The 19,810-nt window shown below is 39.0% G+C and overlaps 1 protein-coding gene across 2 annotated transcripts in view; it reads right to left on the bottom strand.

Moving 5' to 3' along the window:
- aqr (aquarius intron-binding spliceosomal factor) overlaps positions 1 to 19,768 on the bottom strand; it is a 43,405-nt gene extending 23,637 nt beyond the window's left edge. For both annotated transcript variants that reach the window (XM_026302172.1, XM_026302163.1), the window contains exons 1-23: positions 19,681 to 19,768; positions 19,129 to 19,233; positions 18,656 to 18,712; positions 18,407 to 18,447; positions 18,258 to 18,293; positions 18,023 to 18,143; positions 17,756 to 17,896; positions 17,185 to 17,253; positions 16,928 to 17,028; positions 16,753 to 16,829; positions 15,433 to 15,497; positions 13,175 to 13,291; positions 12,929 to 13,042; positions 12,550 to 12,653; positions 9,581 to 9,683; positions 7,981 to 8,101; positions 7,456 to 7,597; positions 6,597 to 6,775; positions 5,369 to 5,536; positions 3,566 to 3,735; positions 2,384 to 2,625; positions 2,017 to 2,166; positions 1,303 to 1,372 (exon numbers count right to left, since the gene is read on the bottom strand). In XM_026302172.1, the coding sequence (XP_026157957.1) occupies positions 1,303 to 1,372; positions 2,017 to 2,166; positions 2,384 to 2,625; positions 3,566 to 3,735; positions 5,369 to 5,536; positions 6,597 to 6,775; positions 7,456 to 7,597; positions 7,981 to 8,101; positions 9,581 to 9,683; positions 12,550 to 12,653; positions 12,929 to 13,042; positions 13,175 to 13,291; positions 15,433 to 15,497; positions 16,753 to 16,829; positions 16,928 to 17,028; positions 17,185 to 17,253; positions 17,756 to 17,896; positions 18,023 to 18,143; positions 18,258 to 18,293; positions 18,407 to 18,447; positions 18,656 to 18,712; positions 19,129 to 19,203 (2,463 nt within the window). In that variant the 5' untranslated portion in view covers positions 19,204 to 19,233; positions 19,681 to 19,768. The remainder of the gene's footprint in view (positions 1 to 1,302; positions 1,373 to 2,016; positions 2,167 to 2,383; positions 2,626 to 3,565; positions 3,736 to 5,368; positions 5,537 to 6,596; positions 6,776 to 7,455; positions 7,598 to 7,980; positions 8,102 to 9,580; positions 9,684 to 12,549; positions 12,654 to 12,928; positions 13,043 to 13,174; positions 13,292 to 15,432; positions 15,498 to 16,752; positions 16,830 to 16,927; positions 17,029 to 17,184; positions 17,254 to 17,755; positions 17,897 to 18,022; positions 18,144 to 18,257; positions 18,294 to 18,406; positions 18,448 to 18,655; positions 18,713 to 19,128; positions 19,234 to 19,680) is intronic.
- Positions 19,769 to 19,810: the final 42 nt, after the last annotated feature.

Below are 19,810 nucleotides of genomic sequence, written 5' to 3' on the forward strand. Positions count from 1 at the left end.
AACATTTTAGAGTGCAGGTTAGCGTGCAACAGCACTCTGACTGAAGTATATCTAGCAGTTGTGACAACTAGGCCATTGGCATGTCAGAAGGAGCTAGGCTAGTACCCAATCATTAGCAATGCTCAGATGGCCTCAGTGCAGTGTGGTGTTGCCTAACATGCCAAGACAGTCCCATAAAGTACACAGATGAGTGAGGATACAGAGAGCTCCTAAAAAGGATAAAAGCTAAAGGTGGCATTAATATCTTTCAAGCCTTTCTTTTATACTCCTTACTTGAATAAAAGTAGCATGTCATCACTGTACACAATTTACCTGGATAATGAACCTCATATTCACTTAACTGAGAGAGAACAGCACATCTAATTTACCAAATAAATATTCATGAAACAGGATGGTCTTAGTGTGGGTCTCTCAGGTGAGAAATTTCTGCTAAAAATAGTAAGCATAATTAGATATCCCTGCATACATCAGTGTGTAATCAACTCCGTGGTTTCTCTACATAAAAGCCAAGATGGGCAGCCCAGGGGGTACTGTGTGTTTGTTATGGTTGCTAACAACTGTGACATATGCCAAGATGGAAGGTTACAAGGGGTGAGGAGAAGAGCAGAAGAAGGAATGCATGCCGAGTTGTTTATGGCTCTGCTGAGATCCTACTTGCCATATTTACTCTGTTTAGCTGCACAATAAAAAAAACTCTTACCCCACTGCCAGCTTCCAATCACTAAACTGAAACAGCCATTTTGTCAAAAACAGTCTTAAACAAATGCAGAGATAACAATAGGGTATATCCATATGTGTAATCTTATACCATTTAATACATGGTTGAACATTTCATTGGCAATGCCAAAATTACAGAATGGTCATAAGTGAAATTTATCATCACTTTACATCAGTGATTGAGACAGGGACACCAAGTAACAGCATTTTTACTGTTGGGAGAATTCCTTTGGTGTACATCACTAAGATTAATAGCTTCAAATCTTTGGCTTCTTCACAGCAGGCTGTAACAGTATGCACCTGCAGTATGTGACCTTGCTAGGATAACAAGGAGCTTTTCCCAGGCAGCATCACATTCAGTCAAGTATGAGCATGATACCTTCAGAGGGTAGGATTCAAAAGATACTAGAGTTTGTTCTCCTAATTAACGCCACAAGAGTTATTCTTATTAAGCCAGATATCCACAACTACTGCTTGCTGGAGGCTGTTGAAATGTCACAGTTTTTTCACACAAGATGAACACAATCTAAATCTTACAGATTTTCCTTAAACCTTTTCTGAGAAACGTGTGCAACACACACTTACCATGGTGAGTCCCGGCTGCATCCCTGCTCGAATGGCTTCAATCTGAGTAGGAGTGAACTGGATTGTATTCCTGTATGAAATGTACATCGCTCTTATTAATAAATCATGCATAATGCTGCACATTGTGCTGCACAATAAGATTGCTAAGTTGGTGCTTCCCCATGGACCTATTGTTGCTAGAAATATTTAAATATCAAAGTCCAGACCGGAAATGTGGAGTTGAAGCTTAAATTTCGTGAAGGGCAATTATGTGGCGCTATGATTAGTACAGGAATATTAAAGCAGTTCCTGTTCACCTTTGATTACATAAAAATTAACCTTTTATTTATTTATTTATTTTGTAGATATAACATCAACAAAAATAGCACCACATTACATAGTGAACAAGTCAGCAGAGATGACAAGGGGACAAATAAATCATCAACTCATGAGGATGGTACCTATAATAAGCATTTGACTTGAGAACACGCTTTCAATAAAGGTTAAAAACCTATGGTGCAACATGTCTGCAACATGATATGGAATTGGGGCCGCACCTCAAGAATGAATGCTATTTATGTTGTTGTGTTTATGTTAGAGTGGTAGTTACAGGGTAACTAGCTTTAAAGAGGTCAGTATAGGGAAGCCAGAGAGTAATAAAGCACTGGCCCTTTGAACCATTTATCTCACTGAATTGTAAACAGGAAGGCCTGAGGCTTGCCCCTGGCCTCTCACCTTTTGGGCTGGTTGTAGGGATATGGTCCACGGTTGGGGGTTACATAGGGCTCAACAACCAAGGTCACGTCTTCCTCTTTGTCCTGCACTTCCTCATCAGCCTTTCTTTTCTTCCCTTTGTCTGTCTGGTTTGAAATGGGAAACTTGATTCTGTAAAAGTAAAACGAGAATTAATTATTATTGCCATAATATCACAACATATGCAATAACATATGTATTTTATACATATTGTGACTTCAACTGCATTAAGAGTGGAAATTATATAAATGCAAGTAAGCATAATACTAATGTCTAATCATTTACTTTGTTCAAGGCAAATCAGCAACAAATGTTCTTGTCACTTGATTACAGCATCTTTGATTTTCACCTGAATGGGGGAACCTGCAGTTTCTGGTTCTCCTCCGTGACCTTTATGGTGTAACCAGGGAAGCATGAACGCAGGTGGTCCAGAGACAGAAAGGTGTCATTGAAATCCAATGTGGAGATCTGATTGGGCATTTTGGAATAATGAGCACTGCCTGGATCACCATAGCCCAGGATAATATCATGAAGCCAGTCTGGAACAACACACTCTGTGTTCATCAGGTTTCTGATGGTCTCTAGCACTGCCTGAAACAGAGACATAAATATATGACAAATACTAAACCAGTATATTGCACAGTAAAAAAGGATTTGAAGGAGAAAATTTGAATTGAATAACGCATGCCTGACAATAGAGAACCATCCCACAAGAGGTGGTTTAGATGGATAAGAATAGCTTTGTGGTGGGCTGGTGGGACAGCAGGTAATTTGTATGTTTGTCAATTATATTTTAATGAGCCTCAAACTGTCTAATACCCTGTGCATCAAACACTGAGTGGGGAAACATGTTTACTTTTATCTATGTCACACATCAAAGATGGAGAAAAATGTTTCTTGAATACCCATTAGTTCTGTTGCTTCCGAAATAAAAAAAAGAAACACTTCAAAAACATCTCTTATTGCTCAAGCTGTGGAAGACAGAAACGGGTGAGCAGAATTAGAAATAGCAAACTTATGAAAGCCATAGACAAACTCTCAAATAAAAATATGTTAATTTATGATAGCTAACGTATAAAAAATGTTGAACAAAACAGATCACAACACAACAGAAAAATTTCACATATTCACATGGATAACCTCTTATGACCTGCTGAAAAATTATGTATTTTCTGAAAATAAACAGAATTACCTTCTTAACTTTCATTAACACCTGGATTCTAATTATGCTATCCCAAACAAATATCATGGATATGCGTTCCTATAGCATACTACATTATACTAGACAATGTTGGCTTCCTGCCATAAAAAAGGTGAGAATGAGGCAGGATCACTGGAAGAGCCCTAAACGGGAATCTCAGAGCTGCCCTGCCCCCAATCTTACAGCTACAATACCCAAGAGACTATAATATGTGCAATACATCACTCAGAGGTGGTGTTGGCAGGACCAGAGCTCAAGGTCTGAAGATTAAGCACTCCAATTCAATTTAGAGCCTGGGCTGATCTGTGTGCTTCAGTGGGTAGTCCAAACCTTGAAATTATTCTCCTTGGGTTTGCGTCTCATGATGATGTTGAAAGTCTCATATGGGTCTTCACTGCCACTCTGAATACTGCTGGTCATGTCCTGTTGATACTGGTTCGGGTCCAGCCAAACACGGAATGTTCTGGCATCTCCTCGCAGTTTAGGCTTTGGTTCAGGCCCTAGCCCACAGTGGTATGGAAAATACTTTTTAGAGCGAGAAGGCAAAAACAACCTGCAGTGATAAATATAAGTTTTATACAATCAAAAGAAAAAGCTCAACGCCCAGGCAGAAAACACACAAGGCAGCCAACATTATATACTAAATATAAAACCACTCAGAGGTAAAACAGTAGTTTCATTATCACTTTTCATACTATCAATTCTTTACATTAATAAAATTTTAAATAAAGAACTCAACCCTGCTTGCCTTGCTATAGTGCCAAACCCTTTCGGGAACAGGAGTACCATGTAGAGCTTGACTGACAGGCCATGGGATTTAGCCTTATTCCCATAGGGATGATGTGTGCTGCAGCAAGTCTGGCTTTCAAAAATGTCTAAAATAAATTCTTGTGTGGAACTAAAGGCCTAGAGCAGGAGAGTGAAACTCAATTGTGTTGGCCTCTGATGTGTGTGCCCGTGTATATGTAAGTGTGTATGTTCACGTGTGTGTAGCTCTTTGGGGATCAACAAATCCCTCTTACTAAAATGAGCTTTGTTGATGTGATCATCCTAGGATTTCATACACATTTTTTCCCCCACTCTCCACATTAATTAAAATATGCCCAGATCTTCATATAAGACAAATTTATACGCAAAAAATATATAATTTGAACACTTCACATACTTTTTCTTGCCACTGTACTTTACATAATATTCAATATTTGAACATTACAGTTTGTGAGTCACTTTTAGTGGAGCACTCTCAGCTTGTGTCTTTCTACAGCCCAACCAAGTGACACCATCCAACCCTCTAGTTAGACTACCACTTATTCCTGTTGCCAGTTTGCAAGTTTAACCAAGCTGAGTCCGGCAGGGCATGTTCCTGAGCTGGATGTCTATTTAGAAAGCCCTGCCCTCTACATATTTAATCTAAACACATAAGAGATAGGGGAAAGGGTGTTTCAGTGCATGGACACATTCACTCAGTACCTCTGAGTGAACAAACCACTGAGATGGACTGAGTGAACAAGTGTGCTTTTGGAGAAAGACATGACACAGTAATCAGTGGAGATCATGTTAATGTATAAATATATGTATTTTCTAGGAAAGACCAAAGATTTAAATGTGGTCTGGTGGTTTTCGTTCTGCATGGTCACATACATAGATAACAGATTATCTTGGTCTTTTATTTGATAACAGTAAATAGCTTACTGATAAACTTCATGCTGTGCTCAAATCATTTTTGCACAGTTGCTGGAAACACCTTGTTTTAGAGACAGGAACTCTGCTTGTATGTCGCATTACTATATTCTGCAGGATGAGTATATTCAGTGTTGCCTAACAAAAGCTGATTTTTCCACGTACACCTAAGGAGGAAATTCAGTTAAGCCCAATAAATTAAACAGTGAAAATTAATAATAAAACTCTATTGTTGCTATTGTCAAGCTCAGTTTAATGTAATGTTGATGTGGACATGTCAGATCTCACTGACATCACTCTAACCCTTTGTGGAGGCCTAGGCCCAGTGGAGATAATTGTGTATTGGAGGTCCAGTGTGTGGATGGATGTCATGTCACTGGTGTGTGTGTGTGTGTGTATGTATGTATGTGTGCACATGTTTGTATGCACAGGCACGAGCACATATGAGCATACCTTCCTCAATTACGCGTCCTTTGTCATCCAGCATACCCTGTACCTCACAGCCTCTCACGTACACCAGGCCAGTCTGCTCCACAAAGGGCTGGCGCCGGTCGAAGCGTGTGCCGTAGGGCAGGTTGGGACGCACCGTGATCAGAAAGCAAACGTCGTGCTTCCGCAGCCCTGCAGGAAAACAGGATAAAGAGCACAATTGGAGAAAGAAGGAAGGTAGAAAAAACGATTCAAGACAGAGAAGGATAAGGAAAGAAACACTAAGAATTAGAGTGAAAAAGAAAGAGGTGATGGGGGAGTGTGAGTGAGTCAGTTTAGTAGCGTGGGGGAATTTGGAGAGGTGAGAGAAAAAGCCCTGTCAGCACATGCCTGATCTTTAAAACATGAAGCTCTAATTATACACCGGGGAAATGGCTTGTAGTTTGAAGGAAGTAATACTTAATAATGTCACTGAGTTACAAGAAAGAATGCAAAACCATAAAAGTGGGTATAAAGGAAGTGAAGACATCAATTTAGGATAGATTAGGCTTACCCATTTGCCCACTAAAAGGCTGACACACCTATTCATTTTCTATATTAATTAGACCAATATACCATATGTGAACCTATTCTATATCTTTCTCTGGTAATTTACAGCAGATAGCTGCTGAAGGTTTCTTTGTGCTTTCTATGTTCCCAATGAATCAAGTGTTTTTCAAGGCTGACAAGCTCCTGCTAACGTTATCTACAGTAGCTCTTATCAAACACATCGAGAGACAGAAAGAAAAATGATCAGGAAATAAAACAAAAAGGCTCTGTGGCAGAAGCTACACAGAGGTCACACATCTTCACAAAGACATAAAGTAGGCAGGGGTCATGAGTCAAGGCCTGGCAGGATGGAACAGAATCATAAGGGACAACTTCATGGAGATTAAAAACTGCTTACTAGGAAAACTGATAAGAGACACAAAGCGAAGGAATATGAAATGGTATAGTAAAGCAATTCTGAAGAGGGGGATAATAACATAACACAGTAGTATAATGTTTTATTTCCCTCCACAATATCTCTTCAAAGTCAAAGGATGATTTAGCTTTTAAAAAAAAAAGCTCAAAAAACAGCAATTCTGTCTACAGAGAGAAAATGCACTGAGTAACACAGATGGCTAGGCTGACGGAAGAGACATACATGACAGACAAATATAAAAAGTGATGTACAGAAACAGATCTACTGAAAAAAGTCATCTACAATTACCTTCCCACTCTTGCTTGATATGATCTTGTACATTGAGGTTAATAGTGACATCAGCTCGAACACGAGCGGGCCAGCTCTCTCCAATGTTGGGTTTGGCAACCTCTACTATTGAAAAAGAGGTGATTGTCTGAGCCATCCGGGCCCAACCTCCAAACACCACTCCACCATACTCCGATTGCCTTTGTAGAGGGACAGACGCAACAAGACGTTAGACAAGCACCGTTAGTGCTGTGGGCTGCTGTCAAGATTAAAAATCAGTTGGATTTAGGGCAGCACATGGTGCTGCTGCTTACTTATTTACTTTTGTAGCAACAACAAGCAAGTTGCTACATCACTTGACATAATGGGAGCACTTATGTTAAGCAATGAGTTTTCAAATGTGAAGTACTAAATGTCACAGTCCTTTAATAAAATATTATTAATACACCAAGCTACCATGTGAGAAGTAGACAGATCATAAGAATTATCTTCCGTTGAAGTGAAAAGACAAGCTGGTGCTGTAGTTAACAGTAGAAAGGTGTTTTACTTAAACTGAGAAAGGCAAAAACATAAAGTTGTTTATCAGTGTGTATGGGAAAACCCATTTCCATAGTCAGAGCCTATCACTGCATTTCACTGCACATACTGAAAACATTGCACGTAACAAATCTTGATTTTTGAATCTTGATACCTTTAGCTCAGGAAGTGACCTTTATCCCATGTTACCAATAATTTATTCAGAGCTTCTGCATTTCAAAGAGTGGTAAAACTATGTGACAATGACAAAAAAGGGGACATTTTCCAATACATCCAGGTTTAAAAAAAAAAAAAGAAATTTATTTTTGTAAAAATCATAAGAACAAAATTGAAGATGCTTTACCATGGTTTCATACGCCACACCACGTCTTCTATGTCCTGTCTGATCTCATAGGTGGACTCTAGACGAAACAAGTTAAAGTTCCTCAACAGGTAGTCATGGAGAGTCAAAAACTGGAGATTCAGTTTAGGCAGTGCTAGGCAGCCTAAGAAAGAAAACAAATGAGGAGAAACAAGCTGTATAAATAATAAAGTTGCAATTATACACACGGCAAGTCACTCAAGATTCTTTAATATGTTTTCTATAGAACAGCAAAAAGGGTTGCCACCTTTGCAGCCTAACTAAATGAACTGCATACATTTTTGTTTCTATACAGACTACTGGGTGTTTGCTTTCTCTTTTAGTGATGGAAGGTGCCATTCAGTGTCAGAAGAATGCAATTAGGATAAGAGACAGCCCAAGGTGTACGTGTATACTTGTGAGTATGCATAAGGCACTAACCATATGTCTGTACACTCCGGTGCACACTAACTCAGGCACACACACAGACGTGCAGAGACAATCACAATTCATACAAGGAGCACAAACCTTCGCCCGAGTAGTACTCTGTTGGGACGATGTTCTCATCCCAGATTATCTTCTCTGTTGGATAAAGGGGCATCTGGTTAAGTTGCTCAATCTGAGAGATTCTGCGCTCATGACGGGACACCTGCATGTGTGTGTGGCAAACAGGAAGAGAGAGGAGAAGGACACATATGGAAAGAAATTGGGTTAATGAACTTCTGCCCCTCTGACTCAGAGCTAGGACCTTGACATTCTCCTTTATTTGAATATGTGTGCTTCAAAATGAGCAGGAACACAAAGCCTGCTTTAATAGCTAAACATTTACATGTATTTTCTTTTCTCATACCAATAAACTACACTGGTTTACACACGTGTAGGTCTAGAAGGACTGGCAGCCATGTCATAGGTTATGAAATAACTAAGTCAAAACTAAGTCTACATGTAATACATACAGATAGGATTAAGTACTAATGACCACTGGTCACTGTTTATTCTGTTTTATTTCCTTTAGGCAGGCAGTTGCTGGAGAAAACAAACTGGTCAAACTTTACTGATGAGAGATGGAGGTTTCATATCTGGAATGAAGATATTTTTCCCATTTTAATGGATTAATCTTTGATCCAAGCACCACTGGAGGAGCAAAAGATTTCAACTAGCCTAACACTGCCTCTCAAAAAAAAAACCAAAAATGGTCTTCCTCTGCAAGTATGTGTATAAGGCTCTTCTCTGCATCATGCATGATTGTTTTACTGGTGTATGACAGAATTCTATCCCAGTGGCCCCTTCCTATTAATCCCACCCAGTCAGAGATGTCGGTTGTTGGGGGCAACCTAGGGCGCACACAAATGAGTTCCCTGACATTGTCTCCTGCAACAATCTAATCAGATAATTATGAAACAGCTCTTCGCCATCACTTCTCAGAAAGGACCTGGGGAGGGTTTGAGGGTGTAATTATGAATAATCGCAGGACAGCCTTGAAACACCCACTTTGATGAAGAGGTCTATGGCACATGTGAGTTTAATAGGAGGAGTAGTGGGGCAAAGGTTCAGCTGATTCCTGGAGGTTTTAAAATTAAAAAAGTATGAGGGAAGGACAACCAGAAAACACAGTCAAACTACTTCCATCTCCATTTCTTTCAAAACATACAGAGAAAGAGTGGAAATCTTCAATTTACTGCATGTCACAAATGTAGACAAAAAACATTGGATTTCATGGTAAATTAATGAGGGATGGGCGGTGAAGAGGGCATGCTATATGTATTCCAAGGTCAAGAGTAAATTAATGCCATTAAAATAAGGTACACAAAACCCATAATGCTGTAAAGCAGCCTGGACAGACCGCTGAGCCAAAACTGCTTGTAGAGGGCTCCAATACTATTTATACATCTTTCATACTGTAAGTTAACAAGCATTTAGTACTTCATACAACTAAACACTATCTAGTCCATTTAATCTTATCAATATTGCCCGGAAAAAATATTTAATTTACATAAAAATAGTGGGACCTACAAATTCAGAGCCACTTACTTTATACATTTAAGGCGAACTGTTTGGGCCCAGTAAGTCAGTTTTAGTTCACATTTGCAGGATACACAGCAGGTGTTCTGGTGCTAGTCTTACTTACCAGCAGCTCAAGGAGAAACTTCTTTTCATATGTGGTGTCTTGCCCTTCAGGCAACTCAGGAAGGAGACACAAGTATGAAGCCACCTGGTGGAGCATATTGGGACTATTGGAAAAAAACGAGTGTTTGGTCAGTTTAAAAAAAAAAAAAAAAATACTATTTTCAAATTACAAATTCAGCTAATACTCTTAACTATAGCAGTTGAATAAAGTACATAATAATTGGCATGCAAAGACACTGATCTGGCAATAACGCACTAAAGGATAAGATTTTCTCACACTATGATATATCACTTGGTGCAATATATTTATTTAAAAAAAAAAAAACTTGTCTGCACTTTTTTTAGACATTTAATGCTCTTCTGAATAAGATATTTAAAATGCAGTGGTACACCATAATATTTGTGAAGATACAGAACCTTATCAATTCTTTGTGCTTGTTAGCACTGCAGCACAAAGCAGTTCTGTTTGCTTTGACACAACACTCCTGCTCTGTCAGCATGTGTGTGTTAAGGGGCCGGTGCGCACTGATGCGACAGGATTATGAAAATCAAAGCCAATCTCCGTCTCAGAAAGCTGAAGCGTGGCTCTCTGCATACAGACCTGTTTTAATCAGGCTGACACACTGTGACACAGACAATGTCTGCTACACAACAAAGGGCAGGGCCTGAACACACTGTGACAGGGCTGGACAGCCACACGTGGCACTGACCGACTGTATCCGTGTATGTGCATGCATTTTGAGACTTGTGATGCCAAGCATGGGCAGGGGGGTGGCAATTCTGCCAGTGCTGCAGTTTGGTGGCCCAGTGGATGACCTGACATAGGTCATGAGGACATTCCTTCCCTTAGCAACAAAATAGCAGCAGCATAACAACTCACTCTGAGTAATGGAGATGACTGGATCAGGTCGTGATTGACAGCTAAGCCACTGGCAGGGTAAGGTAAGGATGGGGGCATAGAAACTAGTCTACAGTAATTTTACACTATGGCCTCAAGGCAACCTAGACATTTGTTTATTTAAGTTTTTTTTAAGTTTATTTAAGTTCATTTCATCAGTTTAGTAAAGTGCAAATGACCAAAGAAATTACCAGATCAGTTAAGGGCACTTTCATTCACCTAGGTAAACATGGAACAATATTACACGCATAAAAAGCCTCTATATTTTAATTAAACAAAACAAACCAAAAATAGGATAAATAGCTTTTATCTGCTAAATATTAAGGTAGTTTATGTTTTTGCCTTTTTTTTTTTTTTAAGTTGCAATATATTTTCAGAACAGGACAGAAGATTTGATTAAATGTCAAATTGGTAAGAATTTAATTGCCTTTTCCAGTGACAAGATCATGCTGAATAACTATTCAACAGAATTACTCCAGTTATTTTGACATTTCTCAGTATTAATTACTTCATTCAGTTTTTGCTAGCACTTCATAAAGCGGGGCATACTCTTTGATCAGGTATGTAATTACATTTTTTTGACCTGAAAAGACACACACTGACAGGAAGAAGTATATGTCCATGCAAGAGCCTGGGTGTGTACATGTGTTGGCAGGCTATGCAATAATGCTGCATTTGTGTGTTTGGGGGACTTAGCAGATAAATTCAGAATGGCGTCTGACTGGGAGCTAAGCCTGTGGGTAGAGCAGCTGGAATAAACTGGCATTAGCGTGAGTTGTTTGGATGAAAATTGCCTTGTTAAATCTGATCGGCATATTTGGAGTTACCCAGGAGCTGTTTTGGTGACAGTTGTGGAGCATGGAACAATGTAGCTGCTGCTATATTCAAAAAACTAATTCTGAGAGAAGGAGCACAGCCTCTAGAAATACATGAAATGGTTCAGATAAGTCTTTACCTGATTCAGCTCAGCACAGCTCAGCTCATAACTCTCTGCCTGACTCAAAGAAACTTAGTATGGGGTTTAAGCATTTTTAATCCACCACATAAGTTAGAAAGGAGTGATGGATATAGACGTGTTGACTTCAAAGAGGAAATTTCTGTTGTTCAAACACAACACCTCAGAAAAATCATGACAAATAAAGCCATTAGATAGAGTGCAAACAAACAAGTCATCAGTCACTCAATGTGTTGTAGGGCCAAAACAAAATGACTTGAAACGTCTCCAAGAGCTTTGGTCATTAGTTTAAAATTTTCATTAAGATATCATGTGCCAGGAAAGGTTAGCAACCCTGAGTGCAATTAGAAATTACCAACAAATCAACGTCTTTTTACTCCTTTTCCCACACATGTACAGATTTAAAAAAAAAAAAAATACAAGCAGGCCAGTTCATCAAAGCGAGTGTGCTTTTTGGCTCTTTGGCAAGCTAATATGATCTGACAAACACAGCTGTTCAAAGAGTTTATTCTCAAGCCACTGCAAATCGATTAAATTAATGAGGCGTGTCTCTCTCTCTGGCTGGTACCAGCTGCCTGTTCAAGGGCTCACTGGCTGCCATTTAGCAGAGAAGTCAGGCAACAACAGTGGTGCTGATGTTATACTGGAACATAGAATCAAGAGAGGTATAACGCTGCACGTCTGCCTGTACTTTCACTGGGGCTTAAGTGTTTGGGCGAGCAGAAGAATTTTATTACTCACAGGTCAGATCTACTTATGTTTCCTGAAGTTCTTTTTTTTGTGCAGCAATTTTTGCTACGGTACATTTAGAAACAATGGTAATTTGTCTTATTGCAATAAGGAACGCCAAGGGTCCCACAAAAAGTTAATCCATTACTTGTAATGCACATGAGACAAGATGGTACAAAGTTGTACCACCTCTAAACACATATGCAGTGCACTTAGCACAACATCCTTTTGGCTAAAATAACACTTTTGCTACAGCAATAGGCTATTAAAAGGTCACTATTATTTTACTCACTCCAATCATGAATAATCTTCTACAACATCCTTCCATCTGTGCAGTGAAAAATCACAAGTGCACTTCAGTTTATGAATCATTCATGTTTTGATTTACCTGAGATTACCAAAGTGTTTGGTCAAGGATTCTCGAGTGTCTACTGCTGCTACGTTGGCCAGGGAAAAATCATGCAGCTCTGGAAAATGAGCAAATGCTGCCCTCTGCAAGACAGAAAACAAAGATCAGAGACCTTATACTTAAAACAACATCATTAATTATATTAACATGACCTGGACCAGGAGCATCATGGTGAGGCCAGAGCCCTAAGTCAAACAGTAGTGAATCAAAATAAAAAAAAGACATTAACAAAGGTGCCAATGAATGGCAGCCTGGGCACAGTCAATGAGAAACGGTAGTGGGAGCAAACCAAGCATCACAGAGACACTAGCTCTAATACATCACTGTGTCTGTACCCCACTATGTAGTGTACATTTACCTGCAGAGAGGTGATTCTGTCATAGTGAAGGGTTGTCATCTCTTTCTCTGTCAGGGCATTTCCTGTCTGGTCATTGATCTCAAAACCTGTGTAGAACTTCAGCATGTCCAACAACTACAGAAATAAAATAACATAAGTTACTTGAAAAGGTTAGACATAAAATGAAAGCAGGCTTGGTTTTGAACTTACTGTGCATGTACACAATCACTTCAAGTTTACAGACAATTAATTATTTATGTGTTTTACCTGACAAAAGAGGTGTCCCTCCTTCTCTATCTGAGTGAGGCTGGACAGGTGGCAGCTGACCACCAAGTGAGAATCATCCAACACTGTATTAAACCAACGCCTGGTGGGCAGCAAGGCCTATGTAGAAACAAAATCATGTTTACATTATCAGGTTAAATACTTAAGCTCTGTGGCTAAAACACCTCACAACATTGTGTTACCATAAACGAAAATTTCTAATGTTTGACAAAAAGTTAGTTCTTATAGGAACACCTCTCTGAGGTCAAAAGAATTACATGATTTAAAATAAACTGCATTTCCCAGCATGACCATGGTTACCCATACATCTTATTGATCCATGGTCTTTTCTTGTATTGAGGTTTGTTTAAAACTGACAGATGTGAAGACAACATAGGAAAAAAACTGGCTCAGCTACTTCTACAGCCATTATTATTTGCTTGTTGTAGCACAGGAACATGACGAGATGGCGAAAACAAAGGAAACCTGTCAAAATAACAGAGCTGCTTTTGTAGGAATATAACAAAGAAACACTGAACATGTTGATGAACTGACAGTCTGGGTGAGAGGGTGACTGCTGAGCACAGAACAGGAAAAGAGTTCAATCGTTCCCACTGTGTCAGAAAGAGATGAACTGTCCAGATAAAAAACAGCATTATCAAACAGGGTATGAAAAGGAAGACTGAAATGCAAAACACAAAAAAAACAACATATCCATTATTTTATTTTATGAACACACACCATGACACACAACAGCCATCTTTGATCTCAACACCATCCTGACAGCAAGTAGAAACCAGGCATGAGAAATGGGGATCTTTTTCCCTGCAATAATTTTCAGGTCGATAGGGGAAGTATGGATTTCAGGTAACTGAGGCTTTGTAAAAGGATAGTGCTGAAGGACAGCAGATGTCTCCAGAGAAAGTGAGCTGGCTGGTCACTAGCTGTTGCCAGGAACAGAAAGGCCAACCTGTCAGCAGACAGCAAGATGAAATCTATTGAGCTCCCTCACTAGTAACAGGAGATCTACATAGGCAGTGGGAGCAACAATTTTATGTGGCATTGAATCTTCACTCCAAATGCCTAACCTCATTCGCACAGTTGCCCCCCTCAAACACTGTCGAATTCTATTTTCCTTAATTATGTCTTTTACATGAACCAGCAGATTGATTGTTCATAAAGGTTCCTCATCTTTATCAGCTATTTCATCTCCATAAAAATGCCAAGTCCTACTGTAATTGATGTTACTGACATGAAAAAAAACCCACATAAATTGTTTTGTGTTCCAACAAGCTCCAGGGTTAAATTTTCAAACCCAAATCCTTTCCAAACCCATGCAAGTAGACAAGTTAAACCAGTGTGTGGTAGATCTATATGTGCAAAAGGTCAGTGTTTGCATTTTTGAACAAAGCTGCTCAATATGGTGTAGATCAGTCCCAGTCAAAAGGCAGAATCACAAGGGAAAAACTGTCAAATGGTACAATCTCAATGATCCATTCTTTGGAAAGATAGGATGCATAGAAAAAAATAGGATGCATAGATATATAACATATAGAACTGCTAATTACTCACCAAAAATACTGATGCAAAAAAGAAAAATCTAGATAGATGTATCTCTACTTCCAAATGCATTTCACCTACCTCCTCATCTTACTGATTATGTCCATGATGCAACAGCACATAAAGAACATAGGGTGAGAAATATGAACCTACATTTTGCTCATTCAAAAAGTGAAAATAACACCATACAGTACAAAAACACCATGACCTATTTCTCCTTCAAACACAGGGACTAATCCAAAAAGGCTAACATCAGAACCATTATGTCAAGCAGACACTTCAGATTATTCTCTACCTTATACTACATGTCAAAATCCATCAGGCTGAAAATAACCCTTCATACTCCATCAAAGACTACGGTTTCAAATACAGAAACAAATTACAGAGACACATCGGGTGAAGCTGAGACTGGACATTTACCCACTGTCTGCTGACCTGAGTTAGCTATAAAAGTGAAAGACAAAAGGCAAATGAACTTTGCAGAAACAAATGTCTACACCACATCGTTCATCAGATACCATGATTAAGCAAATATATTGCAGACCAGCAATCCTCCAGTGAACAGACACAGTGGAAATGAACTGGCCATCTTTCACTGTAAATTCTAAATAACACAATCAAATCAAGGGAGAGACTGTTCCAATTGCAAATTGTAACATTTACTCAATAAGGCTACAGAATAATGGAAGGATGTGTCTTACCTCCAAATCAATCATGAGTTCAATGAATCTCTCACAGTAATGTACTTTGTCCATAGATACAAGCCCTATGGAACAAGAACCAGGAAATCATACAGGTTAGATATTTGCTTTACATAAATGCATGGTGTCAATGTTAAATGCTACAGTCAAGCCACCATGAATATATAAACATACAAGGCTAAAAAAATAAAAGAAAGGTAATATGTAACAGTGGAAACTAGGCTGTGTAGTTATCGCCAAGGATAAGAGGACAGCAAAAGCATGTGGACAACACTAAGGTGTCATGCTGAGTGTGTGAGCCTCACTATAAGATACTGCATGACCAGCAGAGCAGCATGCTGTGACCTCAGGCCTCATTAAATATGCTGGTGTGTGCGTATTTTTAAATTTGATGCATGCAGGAAGCATTAGAGTGATGTGGATCCTGCTGGGCTTTAGATTCTAATCTGCTCTGTCAGGTTTGAATACTACCTAAACACACAAATATAGAGGATCTGTTTTTAGCATTCAGGTAGGGGGCCTCTGTGTCTGCCTGCATTATAACATAGTACTCAGTGCCAGCGGCTGTACGGCAGCTGGAGCACATGCTTCTTCTGCAGCCACACAACTCAGAAAAACATGAGGGAATGATGCAACTGAAATAGTGATGAAAAGGGGTAATATTGTGGTTCATAATGTCAATATAACCATGGACTAAAGAAACAGACTGTGCAAGCGCTACAAAAAGTCTAAGCACATTATACATGCCAGGAAAGGTACAGAGAGCATATGGAAAGCCTGACTTTGACACAAAAGTCACAGGGAGAGTCATCAGAGATCATTCATTTAAACCACTATTTGAGGGATAGAAATCAGCTCTAGGGATGCACATTTCTTGTATTAAAATAGGGCCACAACCTTATGGTCAATGTTCATGCTGAAGGAAATCAATGTTAAATAGTACACACAATAACAGTACAAGATCCTAAAGTATATAAATATTTACATCCATCCAACTATTAATTCTCTACATCACTTAGTACAATTCATGGTCATGGAGGGCTAAAGCCAATCCCAGCTGACACTGAGCAAGAGGCAAGTTACACTCCAGACAGATCGCTAGTCTATTACAGGGCTGGCAAACAGAGAGAAAAACATCAGTCTCACATTCACACCTATGAGCAATTTAGAGTTACCAATTAGCCTAACCCCAAACCCCAAACTCCACACAGCAAGGCCCCTGGGTCAAACAGGATTGCTGTGAGGCGACAGAATTGACTATTACATCATCATGGTTTTTGTAAATGTTTACAAAAACTCTTAAATATTTTTCTTGTTTACCTGGTGATGGAATTGACATGAGGACACCAAAAAACTTTTTAATGAGAGCTGAGAGGAAAGTTCTCTCTTTTTTTGCCCTGAGGAAGACAAAAAAAAGAAAATTGGGAAGAGCCTAGAAAATGATAGGGTACAAATCTCAATACTCAAGCAAAAATAAATAAATAAGTAATGTTACAGCTCAGCTGCATTAGCATCCATCTTATCGGATTTCTTCTTGATTAGATTCCAAAACTTCTGCAGCTTTGGAACTTTCTTCAGTTCCTGCTGGAGTCTGGACTGCAAACATGACAAAAAGTAAGTCAGTTAAGAGTCAATTCTTGGATTAGGGTCATAGCAAAGAGGCAATTCTTTCCTATTAAATTACCAAACAGCGTCATCAATTGGTGTACATCACCAGAAAAATGTAATTAGGGTAATAGGCCGATATCTTACTGGTAGGAGGCACATCCACATAGGCAGAGAGATGAGTTGCTGCACCTGTTCTCTGATCAAATCTACCTCCTGTGTTAGAGGTGCACAGAGAGAGAAAGAGAAAGGGTAAGTTACCAAAGTGTACAGTGTATGACATTTTTTAATACACTTCAGTCTATAAGAAAAGTCTGCAACTAAAATATTTATAGGGCTTTATAGGATGCAATCAAAGTGCAGCCAGCTATCGCAGCATATTTTAAAATGAGACATCTGCAGAGCTTCCCTGTGGTTTAATGCAGCTTTAGAGGATACAGATGAGTGAGCTGGCCCAAGTATTGCCTAGTTTACTACTGCCATCTAGTGGACATTTGAAATACCTGCCATTAATTTCTACATGTTTCTTTATGAGTGTTTCAAGCAATAATTATGAAGTTGCTCTTAATCTGTTTAAACACAACCCTCATCATTTAAGATGCCCTGAAGTCATATTTAAGGGTTTTATTACTAATTAATAAATTTGCTTCTATCAGAGATTTTTATGATATAATAAATGTAACAACATTTTTAAAGATATTCATGTAGTGGTACACACCAGACTGTTGAAGCAGTGGTCAAGGAAGACCAGAAGCACAGTTTGTTCCTTCAGAGTGAGACCAGCCTCCTCGCCTGCCAACAAGGCTTCCGTCACACATTTAAAGAAGAATGGAAAATGGCTTGGCTCCTTCTTGAACACCTGAAATACACCATACAACAAAAAATATCATGTTGTAGATGGCACTCCCTTGAATGGTAGCTGCAGATGTGGTGACTGCAGTGTTCAAATTGTTTAAATATTGTCTCGAACTGATTTCTTTTTTACCTCCCAGGCTGGTACATTCTCTCTGAACTTCTCATTGACAATACAGCAAATAGACATTAGGTAGGCATTGCTGGACACCTCAGGAGTGTAGTTTACCCACAGGTAGTTCTCAAGGTACTGGCTGAAAGATGAGAGAATAAATAAGCATCTATCTACCAAGTGCTGTTGGCACTTTTTTAAAATTTGGTGACTGCTTAATAATTAGAAGCGATTAAAAAAAAGTGCAAAAACCCACCTGAACTCAAGCAGCATAATTTTTCTGATGGCAAATCTGAAAACATACAGGAAAAAAGACAACAGAAGAACAAAAAATAAGAAGATAAAAAAGTGTAAAGAGTATTTACTGGATTAAAATGTAGCCCAAGATACTGTATATGCACTTACTTGGATTTGAGAATCTCTTTTTCATAAACATCCTCCATCACCTAAAAAAGATGATAAAAGGATGATAAAATTATTAGGATTTAAGGCAAACAACACATGACGCATATTAACGCTAAAAATGTGTGCTTTCGTTTAGGAAACTAAACTTGGTAGAAGCCAATTTATATGTAACTAAAAACTGTGCTTTTAACTTAAGTTAACTTAAGTTTAACTTAAGTTAAACAAAATTTATATATATTGAGAACATACCTTAGGGTCAAAGGGTAGTTTATTCTTTGCATGAGGAGCCCAATATTTATTAGCCAGCTGAAATAAGAAAACACAACACGTGGCAGCATGAACAAATGAAAGCATATACATACCCATTGTATAAATATTTCATTGGTTTAACATAGAACAATCTAGAGATGGGAAAGTTAGATTGACTCTCTTCTAGAGCAAACGGTCCAGAGCACAACGGTCCAGAGCACAAATCGTCAGGCCACCCCCCTGTCCACGTTGCCCCACTGCTGCACACATGAAGTAGCCTACTTCTAAACTGCAGCAGAATAACACGGGATGTAATAAGTTCATCTTCTGTACAGGTTTAAGGCTCACTTAAACTTTCAGTACACTTATTTCATCCCAGGTGAGGGGGAAATCTCAGATCCTTCCGGCATTACAGATATATCACAGAGCACAGTGCTGAGGCACAGCACATCTTAGACGTGCACGGCGATTACCTGGGTGACATATTCAGCATTTATCTGAGACACTGAAGGCGCTGCAGCTTTTTTAGCGGGGGTTTCTTTCTCCATGGTGGCCGTATCAAGCAGCTACAAAGGCGACTGTGAGAAAAAGAGTAAAATAATGTTCCTTTAACAGATATACAGTTAGATAACAAAGGTCTTTGCACTGAATGTATGACTTGAAAAAAAAAACTAAACGATACACTTGTAACGTTACCGAAACAAAGTCAGGTATGAGGTAAAGAGTGGGGACGCGTCTTAACATTTTTGATAACTTTAATAAGCTAAAACACTTGCCAAATCCTCACACTGGTTTCATACTGGTATCATACATCCTTGGGACACAATTCTGGTATTGTACATCGCTACCGTAAGATTTCTAAGTAACATTAACTCAGCTGCTTTACTTTCAGGTGATGGGCTAAGCTAATTGGTAGCACAGACAAAGCTAACTCGAATAGTTTTTTGATAATTAAGCTAAATGAGATAAACAGCATTGTTAGTCACATAACGTACACAAAAACACACCAAAGTCAGCTCACTAACCTTTTGTTTATTTCTGCATATACGAAATCCTGTTGGACAAAACACTCATGTCGAAAACGCGCTGTACGCGACCAACTTCCTGAATGAGTACGTCCCTCAAATCGTCCCGAGTTTCAACATGTTTTCCGTT

The sequence above is a fragment of the Mastacembelus armatus genome, chromosome 22, assembly GCF_900324485.2.
Source record: "Mastacembelus armatus chromosome 22, fMasArm1.2, whole genome shotgun sequence".
Lineage (NCBI taxonomy): Eukaryota > Metazoa > Chordata > Actinopteri > Synbranchiformes > Mastacembelidae > Mastacembelus > Mastacembelus armatus.